The sequence below is a fragment of the Penicillium odoratum genome, assembly GCF_028828045.1.
Source record: "Penicillium odoratum strain IBT 22623 chromosome Unknown utg000005l_segment0_segment0, whole genome shotgun sequence".
NCBI lineage: Eukaryota > Fungi > Ascomycota > Eurotiomycetes > Eurotiales > Aspergillaceae > Penicillium > Penicillium odoratum.
This window is the reverse complement of record NW_026643147.1, coordinates 3715966-3742511: the sequence shown is the minus strand read 5'-3', so window position 1 is coordinate 3742511 and position 26546 is coordinate 3715966. Positions and strand designations below refer to the sequence as shown.

General features: G+C 50.4%; 6 protein-coding genes across 6 annotated transcripts; 4 read left to right on the top strand and 2 right to left on the bottom strand.

The window, feature by feature from the left end:
• Nucleotides 1-617: 617 nt before the first annotated feature.
• On the top strand, nt 618-6099 carry N7520_006935 (uncharacterized protein; the record flags this gene model as incomplete). The annotated part of the gene is made up of 5 exons (XM_057140869.1): nt 618-983; nt 1123-1171; nt 1250-2241; nt 2293-4961; nt 5016-6099. 5 exons carry the CDS (start codon nt 618-620, stop codon nt 6097-6099), a joined length of 5160 nt encoding a protein of 1719 aa, XP_056994875.1.
• A 326-nt stretch (nt 6100-6425) lies between these two features.
• On the bottom strand, nt 6426-7574 carry N7520_006934 (1-aminocyclopropane-1-carboxylate deaminase/D-cysteine desulfhydrase; the record flags this gene model as incomplete). Its single annotated transcript, XM_057140868.1, has 1 exon — nt 6426-7574. One exon carries the CDS (start codon nt 7572-7574, stop codon nt 6426-6428), a length of 1149 nt encoding a protein of 382 aa, XP_056994874.1.
• Nucleotides 7575-7698: 124 nt separating this feature from the next.
• N7520_006933 (putative exopolyphosphatase) lies at nt 7699-9054 on the top strand (the record flags this gene model as incomplete). Its single annotated transcript, XM_057140867.1, has 1 exon — nt 7699-9054. One exon carries the CDS (start codon nt 7699-7701, stop codon nt 9052-9054), a length of 1356 nt encoding a protein of 451 aa, XP_056994873.1.
• Nucleotides 9055-9332: 278 nt separating this feature from the next.
• N7520_006932 (putative SH3 domain protein (Cyk3)) lies at nt 9333-13589 on the bottom strand (the record flags this gene model as incomplete). The annotated part of the gene is made up of 1 exon (XM_057140866.1): nt 9333-13589. One exon carries the CDS (start codon nt 13587-13589, stop codon nt 9333-9335), a length of 4257 nt encoding a protein of 1418 aa, XP_056994872.1.
• A 1771-nt stretch (nt 13590-15360) lies between these two features.
• On the top strand, nt 15361-17792 carry N7520_006931 (multicopper oxidase; the record flags this gene model as incomplete). The annotated part of the gene is made up of 5 exons (XM_057140865.1): nt 15361-15555; nt 15607-15833; nt 15883-16053; nt 16101-16226; nt 16289-17792. 5 exons carry the CDS (start codon nt 15361-15363, stop codon nt 17790-17792), a joined length of 2223 nt encoding a protein of 740 aa, XP_056994871.1.
• A 1947-nt stretch (nt 17793-19739) lies between these two features.
• pksP (polyketide synthase alb1) lies at nt 19740-26271 on the top strand (the record flags this gene model as incomplete). Its single annotated transcript, XM_057140864.1, has 3 exons — nt 19740-20026; nt 20080-20371; nt 20422-26271. The coding sequence occupies 3 exons, from the start codon at nt 19740-19742 to the stop codon at nt 26269-26271; spliced, it is 6429 nt and encodes a 2142-aa protein (XP_056994870.1).
• Between the last annotated feature and the right edge of the window lie 275 nt (nt 26272-26546).

Here is a 26546-nt window from a genome sequence, read left to right as displayed (position 1 = left end):
TGACGATACAATTACCAACATCTTACTCGAGGATTCATAGCATATTACAGGATATAACCGTAATGTTATTGAAATTACATCATATTTCAATACTTACCTGTATATTCGTAATATCAAAGTCAGGTACCGCGCATAGCTAGCAATTGGAGTCAATTGTGACAAGGTTGTGACCATACGGTAATGTATTTGGTCCCATGGAGATCACTCGAGTCACTTACAAGTCCCTTTGACTTGAGTGGCCCACACAGAAGTAACCTGAATGGTACCTCGGAGACTCCGCTACACATAATCCCAGTCCTCCACTATCAAATCTATCCTTCCCTTCCTTTCCTTCTGCGGCTTTGGCTCAAGGTCCTATTTGACTCTTTCCTCCTTGTCTTTTTTCTGCTTTACCTTTACCCCTGCACCTCGTCTGATATTACATCGAGACTCCGAATTCTTCCCTTCAACACTTCCTAGGAGACTTACTCATTTCGCCCTTGTTGTTCAATATTCCTCGTCACCCTTCCAATGCGCCCATCGCGCTGCCACTGACCTTTCCCTTGGTACTCCAATAAGGCGCGTCCTGGCCGGATTTCCCCTCCCACATTCTCCCATAAAGTCGACAATCAGAAGAGATGGTGGCTCCGGCCTCGACCGGAGTGAGCCCGATGGCCAGTCGGCCCTCGATGGGCCCCCAGCCCACTCGGTCTTCCAGCACCCACCCGTCGCATTCCCATAACGTACCCTTGAGCGCTCGAAGATCAGCACCGCTTGACTTGGCCACTGTAGAACGACGTGGTCAGTCCAATGCCCCCCGCGAGCCATCGAAGCGCATTCGTCCTCACGGCATCCCCGAGGCCCCGACATTTCGCCCAACCGAGGAAGAATTCAAGGACCCCGTGGCGTATATCCAAAAGATTGCGCCCGAGGGGAGGAAATATGGTATCTGTAGAGTGATCCCTCCGGATAACTGGCAGCCATCTTTTGCGATTGATACAGAGGTAATGCTCTTGCGAGATCCTTCACTTTTTGCTACACTTGCTTGGCCTCGATAGATGCCGGGAGGCCTGCTTTGTCTCTTCCCATTTGCTGTATTGATCTTATGCTTGCCTCATCGACTGACTCGAATGTTTCCTACAGCGATTCCATTTCAAGACCCGTCGACAAGAACTTAATTCGGTCGAAGGAGGTATGGCCCCGCGTTCGACTGATGTTGCTGCCAGTGGGACCAATCCACAGCGCGGTTCTAACTCAAACTCTAACTCAGGAAACCGCGCCAACATGAACTATATCGATGGGCTCGCCATGTTTCACAAACAACACGGGACGAATTACAGTCGGTTACCCAGCGTCGACAAACGCCCTCTGGACCTCTACAAGCTGAAAAAGGCCGTGGAAACTCGAGGCGGATTCGAACAAGTCTGCAAAACCAAAAAATGGGCAGAGATTGGTCGCGACCTAGGATATAGTGGAAAGATCATGTCATCCCTGTCAACCTCGCTCAAAAACTCCTACCAGCGTTACTTGCAGCCGTACGAGGAATACCTTGCTCGGGCTAAGCCTGGCGTTCAGCAGCAGCTTGAGATGGAACATGGTGGTCCCTTTACCCCGTCCCCGAGGAACTCTCCTATGCTCAAGAAGCCGATCTTGGACGAAAATGGCACCCCTTCCAAACCGCGCGAGGAAACACCGTTAATGCGAATGCAGCCAGCTGCGAGTACTCCAATGAGCAATGCCGCCGATATGCCCACCCCGTCCGTCGAACCTACGCCCCCTCCGCGCCCGGCACCCTCTGGTTTTACTCCTGTGAATTCAGGCCTAGGTGGTTTTACTGCTGTTAACCACTCTCCTGCCATCAGTAATTCCCCTGCCGTTGCGAACTCCCCGGGTTTTGCGGGGGTTAACAACGGCCCTGTCATCAAACACGAAGGGGAGAATGGAACAGCGACACCTAAGACTGTCGTTGATCACCCCGCCCATTCGACCCCTGTTCCGAATGGTCAGGCCAGTCAGCCCATAAAGCGCGCGATTAGCCAGGATAGCGGCTCTCAGGCCGACATTGGGGATGACGAAGGCAGTGGCCGGCGAAGCAAGCGCCTCAAGAAAGGTATTCTACGTGCTTTAGGCGTATCCCTTGTCTCATCTCATAGCTCATGTCCTTTTCTAGATGGTGCCCCGACTGTGGCAGGCTCACATATGTCTCTTCTCCGGCCCTCACTGCCGAAGCCGCGTAAGGACGGTGCGCTGCGGACCGGCGAGGTAAGCATCTTCTTGACAACAGACATTGTTTGACCAAGCTAAATTTGTTAGAAATGCGAGTCATGTGGCAAGTCTGATGAACTTTCGACCATTCTCGTGTGCGATAGTTGCGAACTCGGGTACCACAAAACCTGCCTCGATCCGTCTACCACAGCTCCTTCAGACTATGATTGGCATTGCCCCAAGTGTTTAGTGGGAACTGGCGAGTTCGGATTCGAAGACGGAGGTGTTTACTCGTTGAAGCAATTTCAAGAGAAGGCGAATGACTTCAAGAAGCGATATTTTGCGTCCAAAATGCCATTTGATCCCGTTCTCAACACCCATCGACGAGAAACTGAGGACGATGTGGAGGCCGAATTTTGGAAGCTCGTGGTGGATCTACACGAGACGGTTGAGGTCGAGTACGGCGCTGATATCCATTCTACAACTCACGGCAGTGGATTCCCCACCATTGAACGAAATCCACTTGATCCTCATTCCTCCGATCCTTGGAACTTGAACGTTCTTCCCTTTTATGGTGATTCGCTCTTCCGTCACATCAAGTGCGACATCTCTGGTATGACCGTGCCTTGGGTTTATGTGGGAATGTGTTTCTCTACCTTCTGCTGGCATAACGAAGATCATTATGCCTATTCTGCAAACTATCAGCATTTTGGAGCGACGAAGACCTGGTATGGCATCCCCGGAGCCGATGCTCAGGCATTCGAAGCAGCTATGCGCGAGGCAGTTCCGGAGCTTTTCGAAGGCCAGCCCGACCTTCTCTTCCAACTCGTTACTTTGATGCCACCAGACAAACTACGGAAAGCCGGCGTCAACGTCTACGCGTTGGATCAGAGAGCTGGTCAATTCGTTCTGACATTTCCGCAGGCATACCATGCCGGCTTCAACCATGGGTTTAATTTCAACGAAGCGGTTAACTTTGCTCCCGCAGATTGGGAGCCCTGGGGCGCAGCAGGAGTGGAGCGTCTCCAGACATTCCGGAGACACCCATGCTTTTCCCACGACGAACTACTTTTCACAGCCGCTGCTCGAGATACATCCATCACAACCGCCAAGTGGCTGGCACCTGCACTTGAGCGAACTTGCCATCGGGAACTCGCCGATCGAGCATCGTTCCTGATCCGCCATCGGGAGGCCATGCCCCACAATTGTGGTATCGGCACCACAGCCCCGACAGGTGAATGTCAGCTTAAGTTCGTAGTGGAAGAGGAGGATCTCCCGGAGGATGATTACCAGTGTCAGCACTGCAAGACCTACACTTACCTCACGCAGTTCCGTTGCCACAAATCGGGCAAGAGTCTTTGCTTATTGCATGTGGAGGCTTACGACTGCTGTGGTGAGTCCCTTCCCCAAAAGCTTCTCGGGCCAGGTCACACTTTGCGCTACCGTGCGAGTGATGACGAGCTCAAGGCGGTGGTCCAAAGGGTCCAGGAACGAGCCAGAATCCCCGAGATATGGGGAGAAAAGCTTGATAAGACCTTGGAGGATGAGCCCAAGCCTCAGCTGAAGGCTCTCCACCACTTGCTCAGTGAAGGTGAGAAAATCCCATACCACCTGCCTGGCCTCCAAGATCTTGCGGCCTTCGTCCAGCGTTGCGATAAATGGGTTGAGGAGGCGAACAACTACATCACCCGGAAGCAGCAAAACCGCAGAAAAAACGAAAAAGCCTGGCGCAAGGCTGGCTCCAAGGCGGCGCAGCTGGACGATCGTGATCGTGAAGTCCGCAGAGTAGAGAGTATATACGCCCTTCTGGCAGAGGCTGATAAACTTTCCTTCGACTGTCCACAGATGGCGGCTCTGGAAGAGAAGACCCGCGAGATCGAAAAATTCCGCCAGGATGTTAACGCTGCCCTGATGAACCCGCATACCCGATCGACCCAGGATATTGAGGAACTCGTCGAGTCCGGCCGACATTTCAACGTGGAGATCCCGGAAGTCGAACACCTGGAGAAAATCGTACAACAACTGAAATGGACCGAAGAAGCCGCTCGCAGACGCGACAAATATCTCACCCTTAAGGATTGCCAGGAGATTATTGCCACAGGACAACAGTTAGGCCTTTCTGACACCAATGAGCACCTACTCCATTTCAAGGAACTCGGTCGACTCGGCGAAGCTTGGGAAACCAAGGCCAAGGAATTGATGGCGGTCGAAGCCGTACACTACCAGCAGTTGGAAGCTCTCTCTGCGCAAGCTACCCGCTTCCCGGTTTCCCCTGACATTCTTGCTGCTGTTGACGCTATCTTGACCAAACAGCGAGAAGCACAGAAACGGATACAGACTCTTTACGAAAAGAGCAAAGACCCCGATTTGAGAAATCGACCTGTCTACAAGGAGGTTCGTGAACTCACCGAGTCTCTTGAACAGCTCAACAGCCGGCCAATCGGGGCCATCGACCTGGAACGTGAACAGAAACGACACGAGGATTGGATGAGAAAGGGCAAAAAGCTGTTTGGCAAGGCCAACGCTCCCTTGCACATCTTGAAATCCCATATGGAGTATGTGGCGAAACGAAATTCTTACTGTTTCGACCTGGACGATAGCTACCGTCCCCCGGTGGAACCTTCATCGCGAGACAATACCCCTGAGGGTTTGCTGGAGAATCCTAATCCCAACGTGTCCAATGTGTGGGGTCCGAAGTCTCGCAAGCGGGATGTCTTTTGTATTTGCAGGCATTCGGAAGCCGGGATGATGATTGAGTGTGAAGTTTGCCATGAATGGTGAGTCGGATCGTTACCAAATCGAATTCAATACGTATTACTAACATCGTCTAGGTACCACGGGAAATGTTTGAAGATCGCGCGAGGCAAAGTCAAGGAGTTTGACAAATACACGTGCCCTATCTGTGACTGGCGTCAGAAGATCCCTCGGGATGCAGCGCGTCCCAAATTGGAAGACTTGCTTGATTGGCAGGCCGAGATCGCCACCCTTCCTTTCCAGCCTGATGAGGAAGAGGTATTGGACAGCATCGTCAACCAGGCGACTGCGTTCCGTGATTTCCTTCAAGGCTTCACCAACGCTGCCTGTACGACCACCGAGGAAGTTCCCACTTTGATTTTCTATTTGCGGAAGATTGAAGGCGCCGAGGTCCTATTGACCTACGAGACCAATTTCTTCCGACAGGAGATTCATAAGTGGGCGCCTGTTGCACCGGAGCCACCACCAATTCTGGACCAGTCTCTCTCAACCAGGAAACCTCGACCCACCAAGCAGCAAAAGATCATGGCACAACTTGGTGTTGAGCGTCCTGAAGATCTGCCAGAACATCTCCGAGCGAAGCATATGGCCGCAAAGCGCAAGTCGGTCGACATTCAAAGTCAGCCTCAAACCACTCCCCGACCTACCTCTCTGCAGCCGGCTCCGCCAACCCCAGGTAGCAACCAGCCTACTACCACTGGACCGACGTTAACTCCCATGTCGGACTCGAACAACAATACTTCTTATCCTTTCTCTGCCAACTACTCCCTACCCGCCAGGGATTCAACACCGGCATTCGCGCCTACATCTTCATTTTTGCCTCATGTTGCCGACGCTTCCGAATCCCCCTCTTTCCTACCACGCTCTCCCACTCCCCAGCAGGGCATTGAGCCTCCTCTCTTCGACCGTGATCCTCAATTTGTCAGCAGTAGCCCTCGTCCGAACATGGACGAGATGTTTGCAGACCTTACCAATCAAGACATCGAGCCTGAGCCGGAGGCTATGGAGAACACTCATGCCAATGAGGCGCTAGAGGCTCTCAATGCTAGCAATGGCAGTAGCCGGGCCCCCTCTCCGCATGACGAGTCTGCTCCAAATGGCGATTCTCATAACGCGGATCTCCATGATGCCTCGGTCTCCAAAATAGCGGCGGAGTCGTGATTTATCTCTCTGTATCCCTATGTCGATGGTGTCTAAGTTTTATGTTCTTCAACTATCCTTTCTTGTTTTTTTTTTTTCAAATTCCCTTATCTGTCCAAAATGGATTGATTCTGGGCAAGGGTGTCATACAAGGTAACAGGGCCAGGCGAGTCCGTGGAGTTTTCTAGCGCTTTTATCCTCTCCTGTCTTCTGTTTTCTATGTTCTATCTTCAACCGCCACCTAAAGGCTATGTTTCTGATGACCGCGGTAGTCCGCTTCGATTTGTTAGCTTGCTAGTCACCGTGTAATACTAGTTAAATGCAGCCATTGATATTATCGGCTCTCCTCATATTCTATCTGCGTATGCTCCCAGAGCAGTCTGTCCACCCGTATGAATAAATAACACATTTACCTGTTTCAAGTCCAATTGTTCGGCATAATCCTTCATCTCCTTTTCTTGCACCCACTGCATCATTCCCCTAGCCACTTTGGCAGTATACACCGGGTCCAGGAGAACACCCTCCATTTGCGCCATGGTCTCCAAAGCAAGACTAGTATCCGTATCCAAAACCCCATACCCCGTTCCAACAAACCGATCCTCAAGGCACACATCCTTCATACTGATATCCCCCTCCTCCAACCCAACAAACGTCCCAGCCCGCCTCGCAAAAGCAAGTACCCTCTCCTCATGATAACTCCTCGGCTTCGTCGGAGAATTCAAAACCCCGATAACTTTCCTCGGAGCCATTCCACTCTTCTCCAGCATCCTAAACCCCGCAATCAACCCCCCAACCGTACTGCCACTCCCACACGCCACAAACACAACATCAAACCTCCCCGATCCACCCAACCCAAGCACCTCTTCCTGCTCAACAATCTCCACCGCTCCTCGAACATACCCCAGCCCACCAAGCGGATGCAAGCTCGCCCCACCAGGAATCCAATAAGGGATCTCACCCCGCGCGCGCAAATCCTCCAATACCGGATTCGCATCATCCGCCACTGGATCCCCCTCGTCGTAGACGTGTACATCGGCACCTAAAAGCCGATTTACCTGTACATTCCCTGCGCGCAAGAATGATGTCTTGTCGGTAGCTGTTCGTAGTCCACCGCCTGTCCCGCGGTGTAGTAGGATATGAGCTTTTAGACCTAGTTTGCGTGCTAGGGCGGCCACTTGGACTGTGTGGTTACTTTGGATAGCGCCCTCTGTTACTAGGGTGGTTGCTGGGCCGGGGAGATTTTCTTCTCTTGGGTGAAGTTCATGGTAGCCGTATTTTGGGGTTGAGGATAGAATGTCGGGAACTATATATTCTAATTTGCGATATTTGTTGCCTGAGCAGGCTAGGGGGGATGATTGGTCTTCGCGTTTTGCGTGGATGGATATTGGAGGTTTAAGGTGATTCAGTGTGAGTGATTTGAGGGCGTGTATTGGTGATGGATGAGAGTATAGAAGTTGGGAGCGAGGTATTTGGATGAGTTTTTCGGTCATCTTCATGATTGATATATTCTGCCCTAAGTTAAGGAAGTTACTAATGGAAGACAATGTAGAAGCGCGGAGTAGGTTGTTAGTGACGTAGCTCCCTTCCCCACGAGATTTTCTACTTCTACACATACCCATCATGAGGTCAATCCTCCAATTCCTGCGACAAGCACGCCAATTACACCTTCAATTCCTAGCAGGAACTCTCCAACAACCACCAATCTACGTCCTAGGCAACCCCTCCGCTGACCTTGACTCCATAATCTCCGCAATCCTCTACTCCTACTGCGCCAACAACCGCCTCCCAACAACAACCCCCCGCCCACACATCCCCCTCCTCAACCTCCCCACCCTCCACGCAGGCCCAGAACTATACAGACTCCGACCGGAGTTCGTGACGGCACTATGGCTCTCGACTAATTCCCCCGCCCTTCCAGATGAAGGATTTCAAAATTCATCCGAGTCCGCGGGGAATCTCCTACGCGAACATATAATCACAACAGCAGACTTTGCACAGAATCTGAAAGACCAATCTAGACAAAAACTAAATGTGGACGTTACGCTCGTCGACTGGAATGCGCTACCAGAACGCATCGGAAAGAACAAGGGTTCTCTACCAGGTATCCTGTCAAATATTACCTTCCACGTCGTGGGGTGTATTGATCACCACGTCGATGAAGACTTCATATCCTCCACGAGTCAAATCCAACCACTGATAATCCAGCCCGGGCCAGGATCATGCGCCTCGTTAATCACCAACGAGATGCATGAGCGAGGTTTCTGGGGTGTGGATTGTTCTGCAGAGATTGCTCAGCTTGCGAAATTGGCTCTCGCTCCGATACTTATTGATACTTCGAACCTGACGGCGGAAGGAAAGGTCACGGATGTGGATGTGCGTGCTGTCGACCTTTTGAGGTCGCGGGCTGGTGGGGATCAGTGGATGGAGGGATTCTACGAAGAGATCCTTTCTGCGAAGCAGAATAGTCTCGATCGGTTGACGTTGCATGAGGTTTTGGATCGGGATTATAAGGAGTGGGCGGAGGTGGCTCAGTCTTCTGGTCGCAGTATTACGCTTGGGTTTTGTTCGTCGGTCAAGCCTATTCGGTGGATTATTGAGAAAGCGGGGAGTCCTCAGGAGTTCTTGGATGGGATGCGCTCGTTCGGTACTTCGAAGGAGGTGGATGTTGTGGTTGTTATGACGTCGTTTACTTCAAGCAAGGGTGACTTCTCTCGTGAGCTTTTTATTAGTGTTATTGGTGATCATGGCGTTGCGGTTGAGGGCATTGAGGCGTTTGTTGCACATGCTGCATCTCATCTTGGGCTTACGGAGTGGACAGCATTGGATGGGGAGACGGTGGATGTTTCAGACGAGGAGATTCGGTCCACCCTAGATCGAGATAAGGGGCCCTGGAGTGCATTATGGGTACAGAAGGAGACAAAGGCGAGCAGGAAGCAGTTGGCTCCTTTACTACGGGAAGCTGTATCCAAGATATGAAGCAGAATAGACTCCTATACAGATACGTATAATAAACATAGTAGACAAAAATAGATATATGAGCTGTAAAAACGACCTGTCAATCCAAACACCACAACACAGTAGATCAGGAGGCAAATATGTCAATGAAACAGATGGAATGCAATATATGCAATACTCCAAACCGACCTGATGCAAATGCCAGTAGAAAATGGAAAAGATAAGTAAAAAAGAAACGCAAAACGACAGATATGCAAAATAATCATTAAATCAAACAGGCATCACGGATAACATGTTCATCAAACACACTCCCACTCGCAGAAGACACACCACCGTGCTACTCGGTCAGCAAGGACCAGCCCACGCCAGGTTCCACGTTCGCCAATCTTGATCACCGTCTCCCATACGCTGCCCTCGGCTGCAGCATCCCTGAGAGAGTCAGAGGGGTTATCCGGGGCGATCATATGCTCAGCCTTGCGGGTAAGACGCATGATCTTGCCAGATGGGGACTGAATGGCCAGTTTGGCTGGTTTATCACGCCCATTGCCGCGGGTGGAAGAGATGGCAGAAGTGGACGCCGAGAACTCATTCGAATTGCTTGATACGGTAGATGTACCGGCAATACTTGATACCATACTCATCGCACTGGAGGGGCGATTAAAGACTGAAGGGGAGGCACGGCCGTTTATTGGGTTTTCATCCTTAGACTGGGGTTGGGGTGAAGCAGGATGCTGGCGAACCGCAAAGACAAAGGTATTATTAACTGCCAGTCGGGAACACTGGGGCTGCATGATGTATAGGTCATGGCGCTGCGCATGCGGTGTAGGATGACGCAGCACAAAGTCGTAAGGTGGGTTCTCTCCAGTGTGCAGCATAGGGACGGCAAGGGCCAGCGGATGCGGGATGTCTTTGCTGGAATGCATGAGACCCTTCTTGCCAGCGTACACTTTGAGTACACCCTGTCCTTCGTCGCCTGGGAGGACAGCCTTGATAGTGATGCGTTTTTGGCCACGGACCCAGTCCGGCTGTACGAGAGCACGCTTGCGCACAATGTCACCACTTTCAAAGTAATCGCCATCAGCGTCACAGGCAAACGCGGGGGCCTCGACCTCGGCAGCACATTCAACGTCCGGAGGGACTACAAGGCAGAGTTGCATGCACTCCAATCCCTCAAGCTGAAGGAGGCTGGTATCATATTCTGGAAATTGAACCCCGAGTTTGAAGTACTGTGGGCACACAGTTGGCAGCGCCAACAGGACATCCGGCGAGACTGGGGGACATATATGCTGTTCTTCGGGGTAGAGAGGAATGTGGGTATAGCAAAGGTCGAGTGGTCGGGCAAGGAAATACCAGCTTTCTGCCACCGAGGAGTTGATGGTGACGAAGCGGCCTCTCTGAGGGTTAGTAGGGTTCGCCAATGCACAGTCCATGAAGCGCCACTCCCCGTCAACAAGAACTGAATTCCACCAATGATTAGGGCGAGAGAGGCTTTCCAGATCCAGGGCATTGCCAGGAGTCTTCAAGAACCCATGGATGACCTCTGCATGAAGACCAACTGCAGCGCACATATCATTAACTAGAATAGCGATCTCCTGAGGGCTGCCGCGTTTAGCGTGCAAGACTCGTTTCATGTCTACCTCGAGGCCATCAACAGGTTCCTCCCACGCAATCTTTTCGCTGACCCACGTAAAAATTGCGCGGAGACGCTGGACGTCACTCTTATAAGGCCGACAAATGTAGCCTTGGGCGAGGCTTACGGGATTTGTCGTTGGCGGAACGCTGTTAATGAAGCGCGCACTCTTGTCGACCAAGGTCAAGTTCCCGGAGTTGAAGTTCGCAGGGTCGGTAACCGGCAAGCCATCAATGCTTTCGTCACCCTCTGCGGTATCATGCAACTCCTCGACGGCGTATATGACAGGATGGTCCATCATCTGACACCGTTCAGCCCTTTCTATTCTCTCGTTTCGGCTTGGAGATGATGCTCGGTTGACATCGCGGCGAACTTGAACCCAGTCAATGGCGCTTGAGTTGACATCAGTGTCACGCGGTGTGTCACGATGTGAGTGAGAGGTAAGGAGTGGTGATACAACATCAACTACCCTGTTACCCTTCGTGGGAGATGGGGAGCTATGGCCGACAGAAATACTGCTTCGAGCACTTGCAGCACCCGTCTTGGCTGATTCAAAGATCTTCTTAAAAAATCCCTGTTTCTTAGTCTTTGGTGTGGAAAGACCACCAAATACTCCACCGGCATCGCCCACATCGTTGTCATTGGACGACCACGGAATCGCTGATGAGGCCCCCTGGCGAGAAGTATTGTGGCTTGAGTGATAAGATATGCCTGTCATAGGCGATTCCGGCCTATCCCTGTGTCCCGCATCGCTGAAGCCACGAGATCGAACTGTATCCATAGCGGTGTTCGGTCTCTGGTATGCCCCATTTCGTCTCGCATAGCTCCCGGCGCTAGTCGCACTAAAGCCCCCAGCGGAAAACCCACTCATGACGCTCTGACCCGTTTTGTCCGTACCTGAAGTCTGATTGGTTCCAATGCTTTGCACTCCACTAGAGTTTGTAGCACTGGACTTGTTCGTGAACGTTCGGTTCAATCGGTCATTTCTGAGATCTTTTCCAGACCTACGGTCGCTCAAGTGCGGATACTGAGCAGGGATAGAATTGTGGCGCGGATAATGGGTGGCATGTTTTGGGGGTGGCGGAGGAGGCTCGTCTCCTCCTGTTTCTTCATCCTCGGGCGGGCGATTTTGAGATTCAAGCTGTCGAAGACGGCTCTCCATGCGTTGGACATAGTTATTCAATTGAGGCGGGCCGTCCATATGATCATGGGAATAGACGCTGTTGCGGTGAACCGGTGGCTGTTTGTTCCCATCAAAGCCAAGGGAAGTCAATGGTCGAGGTCTGTTTGCTGGTGGCGTCCTATCATTCATATCTTCATACGCATCAGCAGACCAGGGGTTGTTGAATGCTGGCGGAGGAGACGGCGAACGTGCATGGCGTGGGGAAGGCGAGAGAGGGTGATGCGGTGATGGTGAAGGAGGATCCCGTGACAAACCCATATCTTCTAATGAAGTCATAACATCCTCCATAGCGTCTCTTAATGGAGATGGAGTATTGCCCATTGCATCTGATTGGGCTGAAACTCCCGAACGTGCCGACATTGCCCCCGGTGAAGGGGTACGAGTGAATATCACGTAACGATCATTCATGTTCAATGGAGTGGGAGAGCGCGAAGGCCCAGGGGAAAGTGCTGGGGGGTGTGGGGAGCGTAGTAAGCGCTGGGGTTGTGGCGTGGCGTGCATAGGCGGCTGAGGCGAGTGGGATCGAGGACGGTTGACAGCGACTCGATGTGGAGGGGGAGGGGGAGGAGGAGGAGAATCTTCGCGTTCTTGCATTTGCATGGGGGAGGCTTCTCGGGGCATTGGTGAGACGGCACGATGCGGCATCGGCGAAACTGCGCGGTGTCTGGGAGGATCGTCATAGTACATTGGAGAGGCTGCTCGATGAGGCATGGTAGATGGCGCATGGTAGGGCATCGGTGATACTGCACGATCAGGCATTGGCGAGACTTCTGGATGCCTGTGAGAGTCTTCATAATACAATGGAGAAGCTGCCCTATGATGCGTAGTAGGCGGCGGATGATAAGGCATTGGTGACACCTCTCGATGTCTGGGGGAGTCGTCATAGTATATTGGAGAGGCTGCCCGGTGGGGCATAGTAGATGGCGTATGATAAGAAATAGGTGACACTGCATGATTAGGCGCAGGCGAAACGGCGCGATGGCCCATTGGGGAAGGCGCGCGATGCGGCAATGGAGAGGGTTCGCGGCGCGGCTGGGGAGTTTGATAGTACACCGGGGAGGATTCGTGAGCCATCGGAGAAGCCTCCCGAAGCATTGGGGAGACTTCGCGGGACGAAGGACGCGACGATGATATGCTACCGCGTGGCATTGTTGCAGATGGTGACCGTTCGGGTTCCATGGATGCGCGTGGTGAAATGCCGCGAGAGGAAGGTCGGGAAGAGACAGATGAAGGCCGAGATGACATGGAACCTTGATTTTTTACCGCTGACGCATGGGTACGCAGAGGTTTGACGCTTCGGGGGGTACCACCATCTCGAGGTGGTGTTTGTGGAATAGAACTCTTGACTGGGGTATTCGATCTGCTGCGAGCCAGGTTTGAGGCTGGGGAGAGGGCTTCCTTATGCGCCTGGAACGGTTTGCGAAAAACGGTCTTTGCTTTTTTAGGTGCCGACGTTGGATTGTTGATTGGCGAAGATCCTGCTTGAACCATTGGACTGGTATCACGGCTGATGGGCACAAAGTCTTCACTCATGAGCTCAACAAAGTTGGAGGGGAAGAGTCCAACCGCCCGCTTATCACGGCGCAAACGACCCATCCACCATTGCCCGTCTCCCGCATTGAGGCATTCGATCAAATCACCTTCCACAAACCCCAAGTCCCGTGTTGTCTCTCCTCCCCATGAATAGACGGCTCGACACCAGCATGGAAACCGCGATGGCAACTGGGACGTGCTGGGTGCCATCGCGATCGATAGTGTATTATTCGGACGGGCGCAAACAAAGACGTTAACTCATAAGCGAACGACGCTTTCTTCTGAAGACTGCGACCAATCACAGATCAACTGCTGACCAATGAGTGGAATAAGGATGATGCTATTGGACTCCAGCGATATCGAGGTTTGGGCGCGGAGGGGGGGGGGGGGGGGGGGGGTGAATGGTACGGAAAGCGACGAAGATAGCAATGCAGTCAGACCAGCAACATGACGCAAGTGTCAATTCAAAAGGCAAATCCAGGGGGATCGAGAAATATGCAGTTTCCTCTGAGTGAAGTTGGGGAAGAGAGGAGGCAGTTCAGACGGTGAGACCCGAGCTGTGTTGTTTACGCGGGAGATCACTCAATTAGGATTAGCGGCCAAGACACTTCTTATCGATAAGCTTAATGCACGGTCACTTAGGTAATCGGTTTCCAGGGTGTTTAAGCTGTTATATGGACCGTGCACGAGGGTTTACTGTCTATTTAGAAATCATTATCATGTTCCCTTGTAGGCTATAGTGAAATGTACTCCGTTCTCTGTATCTATAGTATAAATCTTGTTTCATGGTTGCTACAGCCTCACCCGACAATGATCCATGGTTATCAACGAACCAACCCCTGGACAACAATCCCGCCCCCACTCATCATCCCCGCTCCGCTAAATAGAATCCCACAGCTCAGCTGGCTTCCCAATGTTTTCTTTACCATTCGATCTTGTCAATTGGACCTACTTAATTATGTCCATTGTATGTTTATCCTGTTCATCGGGTTCATCCATAGTTATGTTACCTAGCTACGACTAAGGAATGTCAATATTGGGTGATCATCTACGGAAATGGCATCTAGAGGGGAGGACTCTGAACCACCCTAAGTCACATCCAAGCTCTACATAAGAATATCTTCAACAGAACTTCTTGCTACTTGAGATCTCATTTAGGCCTTCTACCGAAATGTATCAGCTTTTGTTAATTACTGTCCGAGGCCATGCGATCATATGCTTCGACCAGGCTCTGGCTGCATGGGAGCCATGTATGCTGAAACGCGCAAGAACAATCCAAGATGCTCCACATTAAACTACGCAGTAGATTAACTGTGTAAATCTATAATCACTATCCATCTGGCCATTATAGGAGAATTTCTCCCCAGGGTGGTCATTGACTCTAGAGCTGACATAAGACTACCCTTCCGGAATAGGCCATGGCTGCATTCCAGCTAGACCAAAAGAATGACCAACCTCTTACAAACACTTTGCCGAATGCGGCTAGTTAGTAGAATAAACAGAAATTTATCAGTGCATCCTGGCTATTCTCAGTGCTGACTAGGCGAATGACCCGTCGGAATCCTTGTCTCTTTGGATCAGCTCTCGATCTACCCGAAGCGGAGATATGTTTATTCAGACAGATCTTCCCCAACCACTCATGCATATGCGCAACATGTCCTTTTGATCAACAAACAAAAGGATTTGCACTGTTTGTCTCCTGAAGCACTCCTGAAGCCCACCGATCTCCAGACGGGTGGCGTTAATAAACTATGCAAATAAGGTGTTTCCGGACTGACGCAGAAGAGTCTGCTTCGGGCCGGTCCATAGGCATACTGCAATAGTAATCAGTCTCAATATTAAATGAACATGATGCCCGAGTAATAATTCTTTGTGGATCATATTTACTTGTCGATCAAGTTGGGCAATTTCTTCCCAATCCTCTTCAACATTTTGAATCTTCTACTTAGGCTTGTCATATACCGGGTGAACATCTTACAATATGGCACCCTTGAAATTGCTGCTGGCCTTAGCCAGCTCAGCATTGACTCAATTAGCTGCGGCTAAGTTGGTTCAATTTGATCTAGATCTTACCTGGCAAAAAGGCGCACCAGATGGCAATGTTCGGGAAATGGTTTTCATGAACGGGCAATTTCCCGGTCCCGAGTTGCGACTAGATCAAGGTGATGATGTTGAAGTAAGAAATTTCCACCCCACTGTTACCAATGCGTGTGTTCACAGTTAGCAGGTCACCGTTCACAACAACTTACCATTCAATACATCCATACACTTCCATGGCATTGAACAACTTGATACCCCATGGTCGGATGGAGTTCCTGGGGTAACTCAAAAGCCTATTGAACCAGGCCGCAATTGGACTTATCGGTGGAAGGCTACCCAGTATGGAACCTATTGGTACCATTCACATGGCCGTGCAGAGTTAATGGATGGTCTCTATGGCCCGATCTGGATCAAGTACGACGACTGTTCAATTTGTATATTATGTGATACTAACGCACTTTAGTCCGGCACCTGAGACCCCAAACCCTTTTCATCTCATCTCAAGTGACCCCGCCGATATCGAAGCCATGCATCGGGCAGAGAAGAATCCACAGTTAATCATGTTGTCTGATTGGGATCATCTGACCTTTGAACAATATCAGAAAGTACAGGAAGATAGCCATATGGCTGTGTTGTGAGTTTCAATTGCTGTCTCGATGCAAGCACCGCTAATTGTCCCAGCTGCATGGATAGTGTTCTGATTAATGGCCGTGGGGCGGTCTATTGCCCAGGAAGTGAGAAAATCTCTAGTGTTGAGCAGGGCTTCTTGAAAAGCGCGATGTCGTATACACCTTTGACTGATAAGGGGTGAGTATTCCAAGGACAGATAATCCTTTTGACAATACTGATGTAGTCTCTTTAAACTTCAGATGTTTGCCAAATCTCTACACGACACAGGGAGATTTCCCCCCTCACGACGAGACAAGGATTCCACAGGGTGTTACCTGGGGATGCAATCCTACCACTGGAAGTCACGAAATCATCGAAGTCGATGGCAATGCCGGCTGGGTTAGCTTCAAGTTCATCAGTGCTGCTGCTTTGAAAGCTCTGATTTTCTCTATCGATGAACATCCCATGTATATCTACGAAGTTGATGGGAGCTACGTGGAGCCCATGCTTGTTGACGCCTCGAGTATCTACACCGGAGAACGTTATGCAGCAATGATTAAGCTTGACAAGCCATGGAAGGACTACACCATTCGAGTTCCAGATACTCAGGGTGACCAGATTATCTCCGGTTTTGCTACCATGCGATACAAAGGCTCCACCAACACTGAGCCATCGCTACCATACGTCAACTATGGTGGAGTTAATACATCTGCTTCGGTTGTATTTATGGACAACCAGGCAATTCACCCGTACCCTGCTGTCACCATCCCTGCAAGAGCGGACCAGCTTGTGAATCTTACGCTTGGCCGCTCGGGCTCTTCCTACACATTCAGTACATCTGGTGGGCCTCTTTGGGACCACATGGTCAACATGGATGATCCGATTCTTTATGATATCAACGCCAAGAACAACCTTGCGCCTGAACTCATCATCGAAACAAAGAATGGCAGCTGGGTAGACGTCCTTCTCCAGCTGGGCCAATTCCCCCACACAGGCGAACACTCTGGTCCGCATGTCATGCACAAGCACTCCAACAAAGCTTTCATCCTTGGTGCCGGACCTGGATACTTCAAGTGGGCCAATACTGAGGAAGCCATTGCTGAGCATCCCGAGTATTTCGAAATAGAGAACCCTGCGATGCGAGACACTTTTGTCACCCAGGGCTCAAGGGGCATAGCATGGGTGATGATACGTTACCAAGTCATCAACCCAGGACCCTTCATCTTCCACTGCCATCTTGAAACACACATGGCAAACGGTATGGCCGTTACTTTCCTCGATGGCGTGGATGCGTGGCCCCAGCTTCCCGCTGGTGAGGATCAGAGTCCCAACCCGGTTTTGATCCCCATCCCCGTCACTACTTCAACCAGTATTCCCGTTGCCAGTCCGACCTCGCTTGCCAAATCATCCTCTACACCTCTTGCCAAGCCATCCGCTTTTAGCTCACAGCTATCCAGGCCCAGTGTGCAGCCGGATACCCCCAGCGCTCAGCCATCCACTTTCAGCTCCAAGCCATATACACCGACCGTTCAACCATATACCTTCAGCCCTCAACCGTACACACCCAGTGCTCAGCCATACCCGTACTTTGAGCCCCCGTCTCCCACATGGCAGGCAAGAGAGGAAAAGGCGGAACGCGCTTCCAGGATGCGTCGTCGGTCTGAAAGTAAAGGCACTCAAGAGCAACACAAGCCCTTCCGCCATGAAGTCACGCTGATCGAGGAAAAAGAAATTCGGAAAAATGTGGCCAAACAGCCCCAATGATCCTTAGTGTCTTTCAAAGAGTCAAAGGGTACAAAACCCGCAACTCGTATATTCACATGTGAACTTCATTGCCTGTGTTTTAATATTGTGTATCATTTTTATTATAATACCTTCCACAATAATTGTAATTTGATCATCTAATTATATTTGTCTCAATCCTCATAACTAGTTTATTGATTTGAAGTCAAATACTTTCCTGCGCTTTACATAGGTACGTAAGTTTAAAAATGGACACTCCAATCCCCACTAAATTTCAAAAAGATAAACATATATATCTGCAGATGATGTAAATCATACCAATGCCACATACAAGACCATTCAAAAGCTGCCAAAAGACCATCAACTCCTATGCGAAGAGCTCAGTGTAAGATTATTTTTAATTTCATGCATATGTGTCTCGAACATTCTTAACTATCTCACTTCGGTCATATATCTGCAGGTGTTGCTTATCTGAAATGTTGCAACCTCGTTCTGTGGCGTCCGGTCCGTAGCGTGCGACCCACTCGGATCTGTAATCATGTCGATCATCAATTCGGATTTATTAATATCCTCCGGGGCTGGCTTATAGCTTCCATTCATCATCACGAGACTCGATTATCTAAAATACGCGATGGGTTGATCACCGGCCATTGCTGGGAGTATCTGAATAACGCATCCTCCGGGCTGCGATCCCTTAATTTGGCAACTCCGATTGCAACATCCACCAGGTGACTTCTTCGAAACCATCGATACAGATAAGACATCTATGACTGGAATCCTGAATCTTGATATTAGCTTTGGGGGCGTTGATCAATTACCTAATTTCTAAGCCTGTATGCAGTGATGACGTATTCCATATCCCTTCATGATGTCCAGGAGAGGATCTATACCCACTTACTGGATGAGCTGCTCGAGATCTGCAGCAATCCTACCTTTTTTGCTCAGCGTTACATTCCGAGCCCGATCGATCGACGTGCCACGGCTTGCCGAAATATATCTTGGAATCATTTTCAGCCACAGGAATGTTGGCGTCTTAAATTTTCAAACGTAGTCAAGATACGAAACTCGAAATCCCCCTGTTTCAGGGGATCAAATCCCCTGATATAACCGGAAGAAAATTCAGTTTGACTGGACATGTGAGTATCTTTATCTCTATTCCAAGGGTTTTGACAAGGTTTAATCCCTTAAACACGGTAGTGTACCTAGGGCAACACTCTCACGTGATGAGTATCATGCGGGTGCAACATACCGAAAACGGCGATTCAAATGTAGCAAATACAAGGCCTTTCGGTCTGTATGAGTCTTTTCTAGCGCCAAATCTTGATATTAGGTCATATACCTTGGATGGCTTACTTAAAGTACCCCGTTGCATGGAGAACTTTTCCCTGTCATGTCCGCAAACAGCATGTGGATAGCTTCACTATCGTCAGGGTCCATGCAGTTTTGTTGATGTACCGCGGAAAAAGGTCTAGCTACTGTCTGGAAACCAGGGAAATGAACAATTGACTAGTCCACAACGTCAACGACCAGCTATCATGTAAAAATTTCCAGAGTAACAGAGGACATCTCAAATTTCGCACCAAATATCCATCGAACCACAGTAACGGTCCCATCGTTGGCCTAGCTAGACTTTTTTCCCATTCGACCGGATGCTACTGATTCGACTATACACCTGGTTTGGTGGGTCACTCTCCTTGATAGAACACGTCCTGTCCCACCTTGAAAGACATTCCCAATGAAAAAAAACAGGGAAATAACATGGAATCCAAGATTTATTTTCGCAGACATCAAACGTTTCCATGATACCTTTGAATCCAGGTCCAGGCCCGACCCACATAGTGGGTTCCAGCTGTAGTTAATGTATAAAACATGATGTCCATGTGCTCGCGCCGAACTGAAAAACTATCTTTTCAATTCGCTTTCTTCTCAGTAAAGTTTTGCATCCCCTGACTAGTGTTGGGTTTGAGTATGCAGGGTCCCAGTCGTGTGTATCTCTTCGGAGATCAGACTGCTGATTTTGACTCGGGCCTTCGGCGTCTGCTGCAAGCCAAGAATGACTCGCTCCTAACCGCCTTCTTCCAGAAGTGCTATCATGCTTTGCGGAGGGAGATCAGCAAGCTGCCGCCATCTGAGCGGCAGATGTTCCCCCGTTTCACGAGCATTGTTGATCTTCTAGCAAGATATCGTGAGCATGGTCCCAACGCTGCTTTGGAAAGCACGTTGACGACTATTCATCAGCTGGGATGCTTCGTTCAGTAAGACTCCACGGATTCTTATTTGTGATATATGATGACTGACTGTGAAACAGCTACTATGGAGACCTTGGAAATGCCTATCCTTCTGGATCCGAGAGCTTCATTGTCGGTCTTTGCACAGGCGAGCTGGCTTCTGCAGCCGTGAGCTCGTCAAAGACCGTTGGAGAGCTCATGGCGGCCGGTGTGGAGACCGTTGTTCTGGCTCTTCGACTTGGAATGTGTGTTTTCAAAGTAAAAGATCTGGTAGAGGTGAACAAGTCAGCATCTCCTAGCTGGTCTGTATTGGTATCAGGAATCAGGGAGCAGGAAGCTCAGGCACTGATTGAAAAATTCGGCAAGGTGAATGTGAGTAGTCCGGAGATTCATTATAATGGAGAGAAGCTAACCTTTAAAAGGCGATTCCCCTCGTCTCCCAGCCATATGTCAGCGCTGTCAGCCAAAATGGGGTGACAATCAGTGGTCCTCCAACTACTTTGGATCGATTCATCGAAAAATCACTTTCTAAGGAACACAAGCCTATGAGAGTCCCCATCCATGCTGCATACCATGCCTCACATCTCTATGACGAGAGGGATGTCAGCCGTATCATGGAATCTTGGCCAAAAGACGATTTCTCAAACTACGTTCCGCAGATCCCAATCATCTCAAGCGAGACAGGAGCCGTGGTTGATGCTCAAAATCTGGAAGAGTTGTTGAGATTTTCCCTTTCAGAGATTCTTATTCGACAGCTCTGCTGGGACAAGGTCGTCGATGCATGCTCCTCGACTTTGAAAATGGCAGATGGAAAATGCACCTTGCTACCCATCTCAAGTACTGCAACACAAAGTCTCTACTCGGCCCTGAAGAAATCTGGAGTTTCCGATATTGAGCTCGACTGTGCTATCGGCGATGTCAAGAAAGATCCTAAGGGTGAAAACCACAGCGGTCGCTCAGAGCAGTCCAAGATTGCTATTATTGGCCTCTCTGGACGTTTCCCCGAGGCCCCTGACACTGAGGCTTTGTGGGATCTCCTTTACAAAGGACTCGATGTCCACCGTGAAGTCCCAGCAGACCGTTGGGACGTCAAGGCTCACGTGGATATGGATGGAAACCGACGAAACACCAGCAAAGTGCAATACGGATGTTGGATTAACGAGCCAGGTCTCTTTGATCCTCGATTCTTCAATATGTCTCCTCGTGAGGCGTTGCAGGCTGATCCTGCTCAGCGAATGGCTCTTCTCACCGCGTACGAGGCTTTCGAAATGGCCGGTTTCATTCCGGACAGCACCCCATCTACTCAGAAGAACCGAGTTGGCGTTTTCTATGGCATGACCAGTGATGATTACCGTGAGATTAACAGTGGTCAAGACATTGACACTTATTTCATCCCCGGTGGCAACCGTGCTTTCACCCCTGGTCGCATCAACTACTATTTCAAGTTCAGCGGTCCCAGTGTTAGCGTTGATACAGCATGCTCCTCCAGTCTTGCTGCAATTCACGTGGCATGCAACTCACTTTGGAAGAATGATTGTGATTCTGCTGTGGCAGGTGGTGTCAACGTTCTGACCAACCCTGACAACCACGCCGGTCTTGACCGCGGCCACTTCCTCTCGCGAGGCGGAAACTGCAACACCTTTGACGATGGTGCTGATGGCTACTGCCGAGCCGATGGTATTGGCTCGGTTGTGTTGAAGAGACTTGAAGATGCTCAAGCAGACAATGATCCCATCTACGGTATCATCAACGGCGCGTACACGAACCACTCCGCCGAGTCTGTCTCCATCACTCGCCCCCTTGCCGGCGCACAAGCTTTCATCTTCGACAAACTGCTCAACGAAGCCGATGTCAACCCCAAGGATGTCAGCTACATTGAGATGCACGGAACTGGTACTCAGGCCGGCGATGCCGTGGAGATGCAATCTGTTCTGGAGGTTTTCGCTCCTGACTATCGTCGTGGCCCATCTCAATCGCTCCACCTTGGATCGGCAAAGTCAAACATTGGTCATGGAGAATCCGCCTCTGGTGTGTCTGCCTTGATCAAGGTCCTGGTAATGATGCAGAAAAACATGATTCCTCCTCACTGTGGAATCAAGACCAAGATCAATCACAACTTTCCGACCGACCTTAAGCAGCGAAATGTTCATATCGCCATGGAGCCCACTCCATGGAGCCGTCCTGCCGGTGGAAAGCGATCTAGCTTCGTCAACAACTTTTCCGCCGCTGGTGGAAACACTGCATTGTTGATAGAAGATGCTCCTATCCAAGAGCGCACCGGTGTTGATCCTCGATCGGTGCATACAGTGACCATTTCGGCGAGATCTCAATCTGCCGTCAAGAACAACGCCGCTGCTCTGATTCAATACATTGACACGAACAAGAACCTTTTCAATGTTAATGAGGGCAAGCTTCTTGCCGATCTTGCCTATACTACCACTGCCCGACGCATTCACCATCCATTCCGGGTCAGCGCCACTGGATCTACCTTGGATGAGATTCGAGCCGGTTTGAATGCAAGTGCAAACCGTGAGAGCATCACTCCCGTTCCTGCTACTGCACCTGGGGCTGGATTCATTTACACTGGTCAAGGCGCCCAATACAGTGGCATGGGAAGCCAGCTGTTTGAGAATAACTCCCAGTTCCGAACTCACATTGAGCACTTGGATTGCATTGCACAGAGCTTTGGCTTCCCCTCAATTGTGCCTTTGGTGGATGGAAGCGTCCCTGTGGAGGAACTCAGCCCCATCGTGACCCAATTGGGAACCACTTGCATCCAGATGGCCCTGACCAAGTTCTGGATCTCTGTTGGTGTTACTCCTGCCTTTGTTCTCGGACATAGTCTGGGCGAGTATGCCGCATTGAATGCTGCTGGTATTCTGAGCACCAGTGATACCATCTACCTTGCTGGTCGACGAGCACAGCTCCTCACCGAGAAATGCCAGATGGGAACCCACGCCATGTTGGCTGTGAAGTCGTCAGTGGCTCAAGTCAAGCAATACTTGGAAGATGATGTCGCTGAAGTTGCTTGCATCAATGCACCCAGTGAGACTGTCATTAGTGGCTCCAATGAGAAGATTGATCAATTTGCCGAGAAGCTGGCCAATGAAGGCTTTAAGGCTACCAAGCTCAAGGTGCCTTTTGCTTTCCACTCTGCTCAGGTTGACCCTATCCTTGAAAGCCTCGAAGACATTGCTAAGGGAGTTACCTTCAATGAGCCTAAGCTTCCCTTCGTTTCCGCTCTTCTCGGAGATGTTATCAAGGAGGCCAACCTTGATGTCCTTGGCCCCAGCTATCTTACTCGCCACTGCCGTCAGTCTGTCAACTTCCTGGCTGCCCTGGAGGCAATTCGTCATGAGAAGTTGATGAACGATAAGACTCTCTGGGTTGAGATTGGATCTCACCCCGTGTGCTCTGGAATGGTCAAGTCTACCTTTGGTCCCCAAGCTCTCACAGTGGCATCCCTCCGTCGCCAGGAGGATGCATGGAAGGTTCTTTCGACAAGCATGTCTGCCCTCTACATGGCTGGAGTTGATCTTCGTTGGAAGGAGTACCACCAAGATTTTAGCTCCATGCACGATGTACTCAACCTTCCCGCCTACAAGTGGGATTTGAAGAATTACTGGATTCCATACACCAACAACTTCTGTCTTCTGAAGGGTGCTCCTGCCACACCAGTCGCTGAAGCTGCCCCTGTTACCACCTTCTTGACTACTTCTGCCCAGAAGATTCTGGACACAAGTGGAGACAGCACTAAGGCCACTGTGACCATCGAAAATGACATCGACGATCCCGAGCTGAACCGTGTTATCCAGGGTCACAAGGTCAATGGAGCCGCTCTCTGCCCATCCTCTCTCTATGCCGATATTGCTCAAACACTGGGCGAGTTTTTGGTCGAGAAGTATAAGCCCGAGTGGAAGGAACGTGGCTTTGATGTTTGCGAAGTAGTTGTGCCAAAGCCCCTCATTGCAAAGGGTGGCAAGCAACTGTTCCGGGTTTCGGCAACTTCAAACTGGGCCGAGGAGAAGGCTCAAGTCAAGGTCTGGTCTGTTACTCCCGAGGGTAAGAAGATTCTTGACCATGCTACTTGCACGATCAAGTTCTTCGACACTAAAATGGCGGCGGAAGAGTGGAAGCGCCATTCTTACCTGATCAAGCGAAGCATTCGGCATCTTCAGGAAAGCACCGAGTCTGGTGGAGCCCACCGCATGAAGCGTGGAATGATTTACAAGTTGTTCAGTGCTCTTGTGGACTATGACGAAAACTACAAGTCCATTCAAGAAGTGATTCTAGATAGTGAGCAGCACGAAGCCACTGCATTGGTCAAATTTGCTGCTCCTCCAGGAAACTTCCACCGCAATCCATTCTGGATTGACAGCATTGGCCATCTTTCTGGTTTCATCATGAATGCCAGTGATGGTATTGATTCCAAGAACCAGGTGTTCGTCAACCATGGATGGGACTCAATGCGTTGCTTGAAGAAGTTTGACCCCAATGTCACCTACCGTACTTATGTTCGCATGCAGCCTTGGAAGGACTCGATCTACGCTGGAGATGTGTACCTCTTTGAGGGAGACGACATCGTTGCTGTCTACGGCGGAGTCAAGTTCCAGGCTCTGTCACGGAAGGTTTTGGACATGGCACTTCCTCCTGCTGGCTCTAAGCCCGCTCCTGCTCCTGCTAAGGCCAGGCCCGCACCTATTGACACCAAGAAGGCTCGCGCATCTCCAGTCAAGAAGGCCGCGGCTCCTCCCAAATCTGCCGACTCTGGCATTGCTGCGAAGGCTCTGAACATCCTGGCAGAGGAAGTTGGTCTTTCTGCCTCTGAGATGACAGACGACCTGAACTTTGCAGACTACGGAGTTGATTCCTTGCTCTCCTTGACAGTGACTGGTCGTTACCGAGAGGAGATGAACCTTGACTTTGACTCCAATATCTTCATTGATCAGCCTACGATCAAGGACTTCAAGCAGCTCCTGGCCTCAATGAGTCCCGAGAGTAGCAGCGATGGATCTAGCAGCGATAATGACGTTTCATCCGCCGCATCATCAACCGATATCTCGACTCCCAACTCCAGTGGCTTGCCTACACCAGCTAACGAGAAGACCATGCTTCTGGAGACCGAACAACAGCATGACAGCATGAAGCAGATCTGCGAGATTCTCGCCGAAGAGATTGGTGTCGGGCCCGATGAGCTTCAGGGAGATGTCAATCTCGCAGAAATGGGCCTGGATTCATTGATGTCGCTTACCGTGTTGGGTAAGATCCGCGAAACCTTGGACCTCGAGCTATCTGGCGAGTTCTTCATTGAGCACCAAACTGTCAACGAGGTGGAAATTGCTCTTGACCTAAAGCCAAAGGCCGCTCCTCCTCCTGAGCCAATTCAGCTCCCCAAGCAGATCCCAGCGGAGGCCCCCAAGGTCCTTTCTACCACAGCAATCCAGCACCCCCCAGCAACTTCCATCCTCTTGCAGGGAAACCCTAAGACAGCCACACAGAAGCTGTTCCTATTCCCCGACGGCTCGGGATCCGCTACTTCTTACGCCTCAATCCCAGGCATCTCTCCCGATGTCTGCGTGTACGGACTTAACTGCCCCTACATGCGGAACCCAGAGAACCTGAACTTCAGCCTGGACGAGCTGACATTCCCCTACGTGGCCGAAATCCGTCGCCGACAGCCGAAAGGCCCGTACAACTTCGGCGGCTGGTCAGCAGGAGGTATCTGTGCCTACGATGCAGCCCGCCACCTGATCTTCGATCAAGGTGAGCAAGTCGACCGTCTGCTCCTCCTGGACTCTCCATTCCCCATCGGTCTCGAGAAGCTTCCTCGCCGTCTATACAAGTTTTTCGATACCATTGGTCTGTTCGGCGAGGGCAAGGCTCCTCCACCCAGCTGGCTGCTTCCTCATTTCCTGGCCTTCATTGACTCCCTGGATGCATATAAGGCTGTGCCTTTCCCCTTCGATGATGAGAAACTTGCCGATAAGCTCCCCAAGACTTTCATGGTCTGGGCTAAGGATGGTGTCTGCAACCAGCCGAATGATCCTCGTCCTGCACCTGCTGAGGATGGAAGCCCTGATCCAAGGGAGATGCTGTGGCTGCTGAACAACCGGACCGATCTTGGACCTAATGGATGGGACACTCTTGTTGGCCCAAAGAATGTTGGTGGCATTACTGTGATGGAGGGTGCGAATCATTTCACTATGACTCGTGGTGAGAAGTCTAAGGAGCTGGCGGCATTCATTGCTAGAGCTATGGAGTCTTCGCGTTGAAAACGATGGCGTTGACTTTCTTTTGTTTCTCTTTTCTTTTCTTTCTGTTTTTCACGAGATTGGAGTTCCTTTTTCCTCATTTGTTTGGTTCTGTTAAGATAATTTCTTGTCTCTTACTATCACTGTATACATAATTTTGATATAATATAATTATTCTAAAATATCCTAAGAAATTTTGTAGATGGCTCAAGGAATCGCTATGGATATGGTGGCTTGCTTGGAATCGGAGTTGCGATTCCAACAAAAAGCCAGAAAAAACCCATCGACAGACAGAC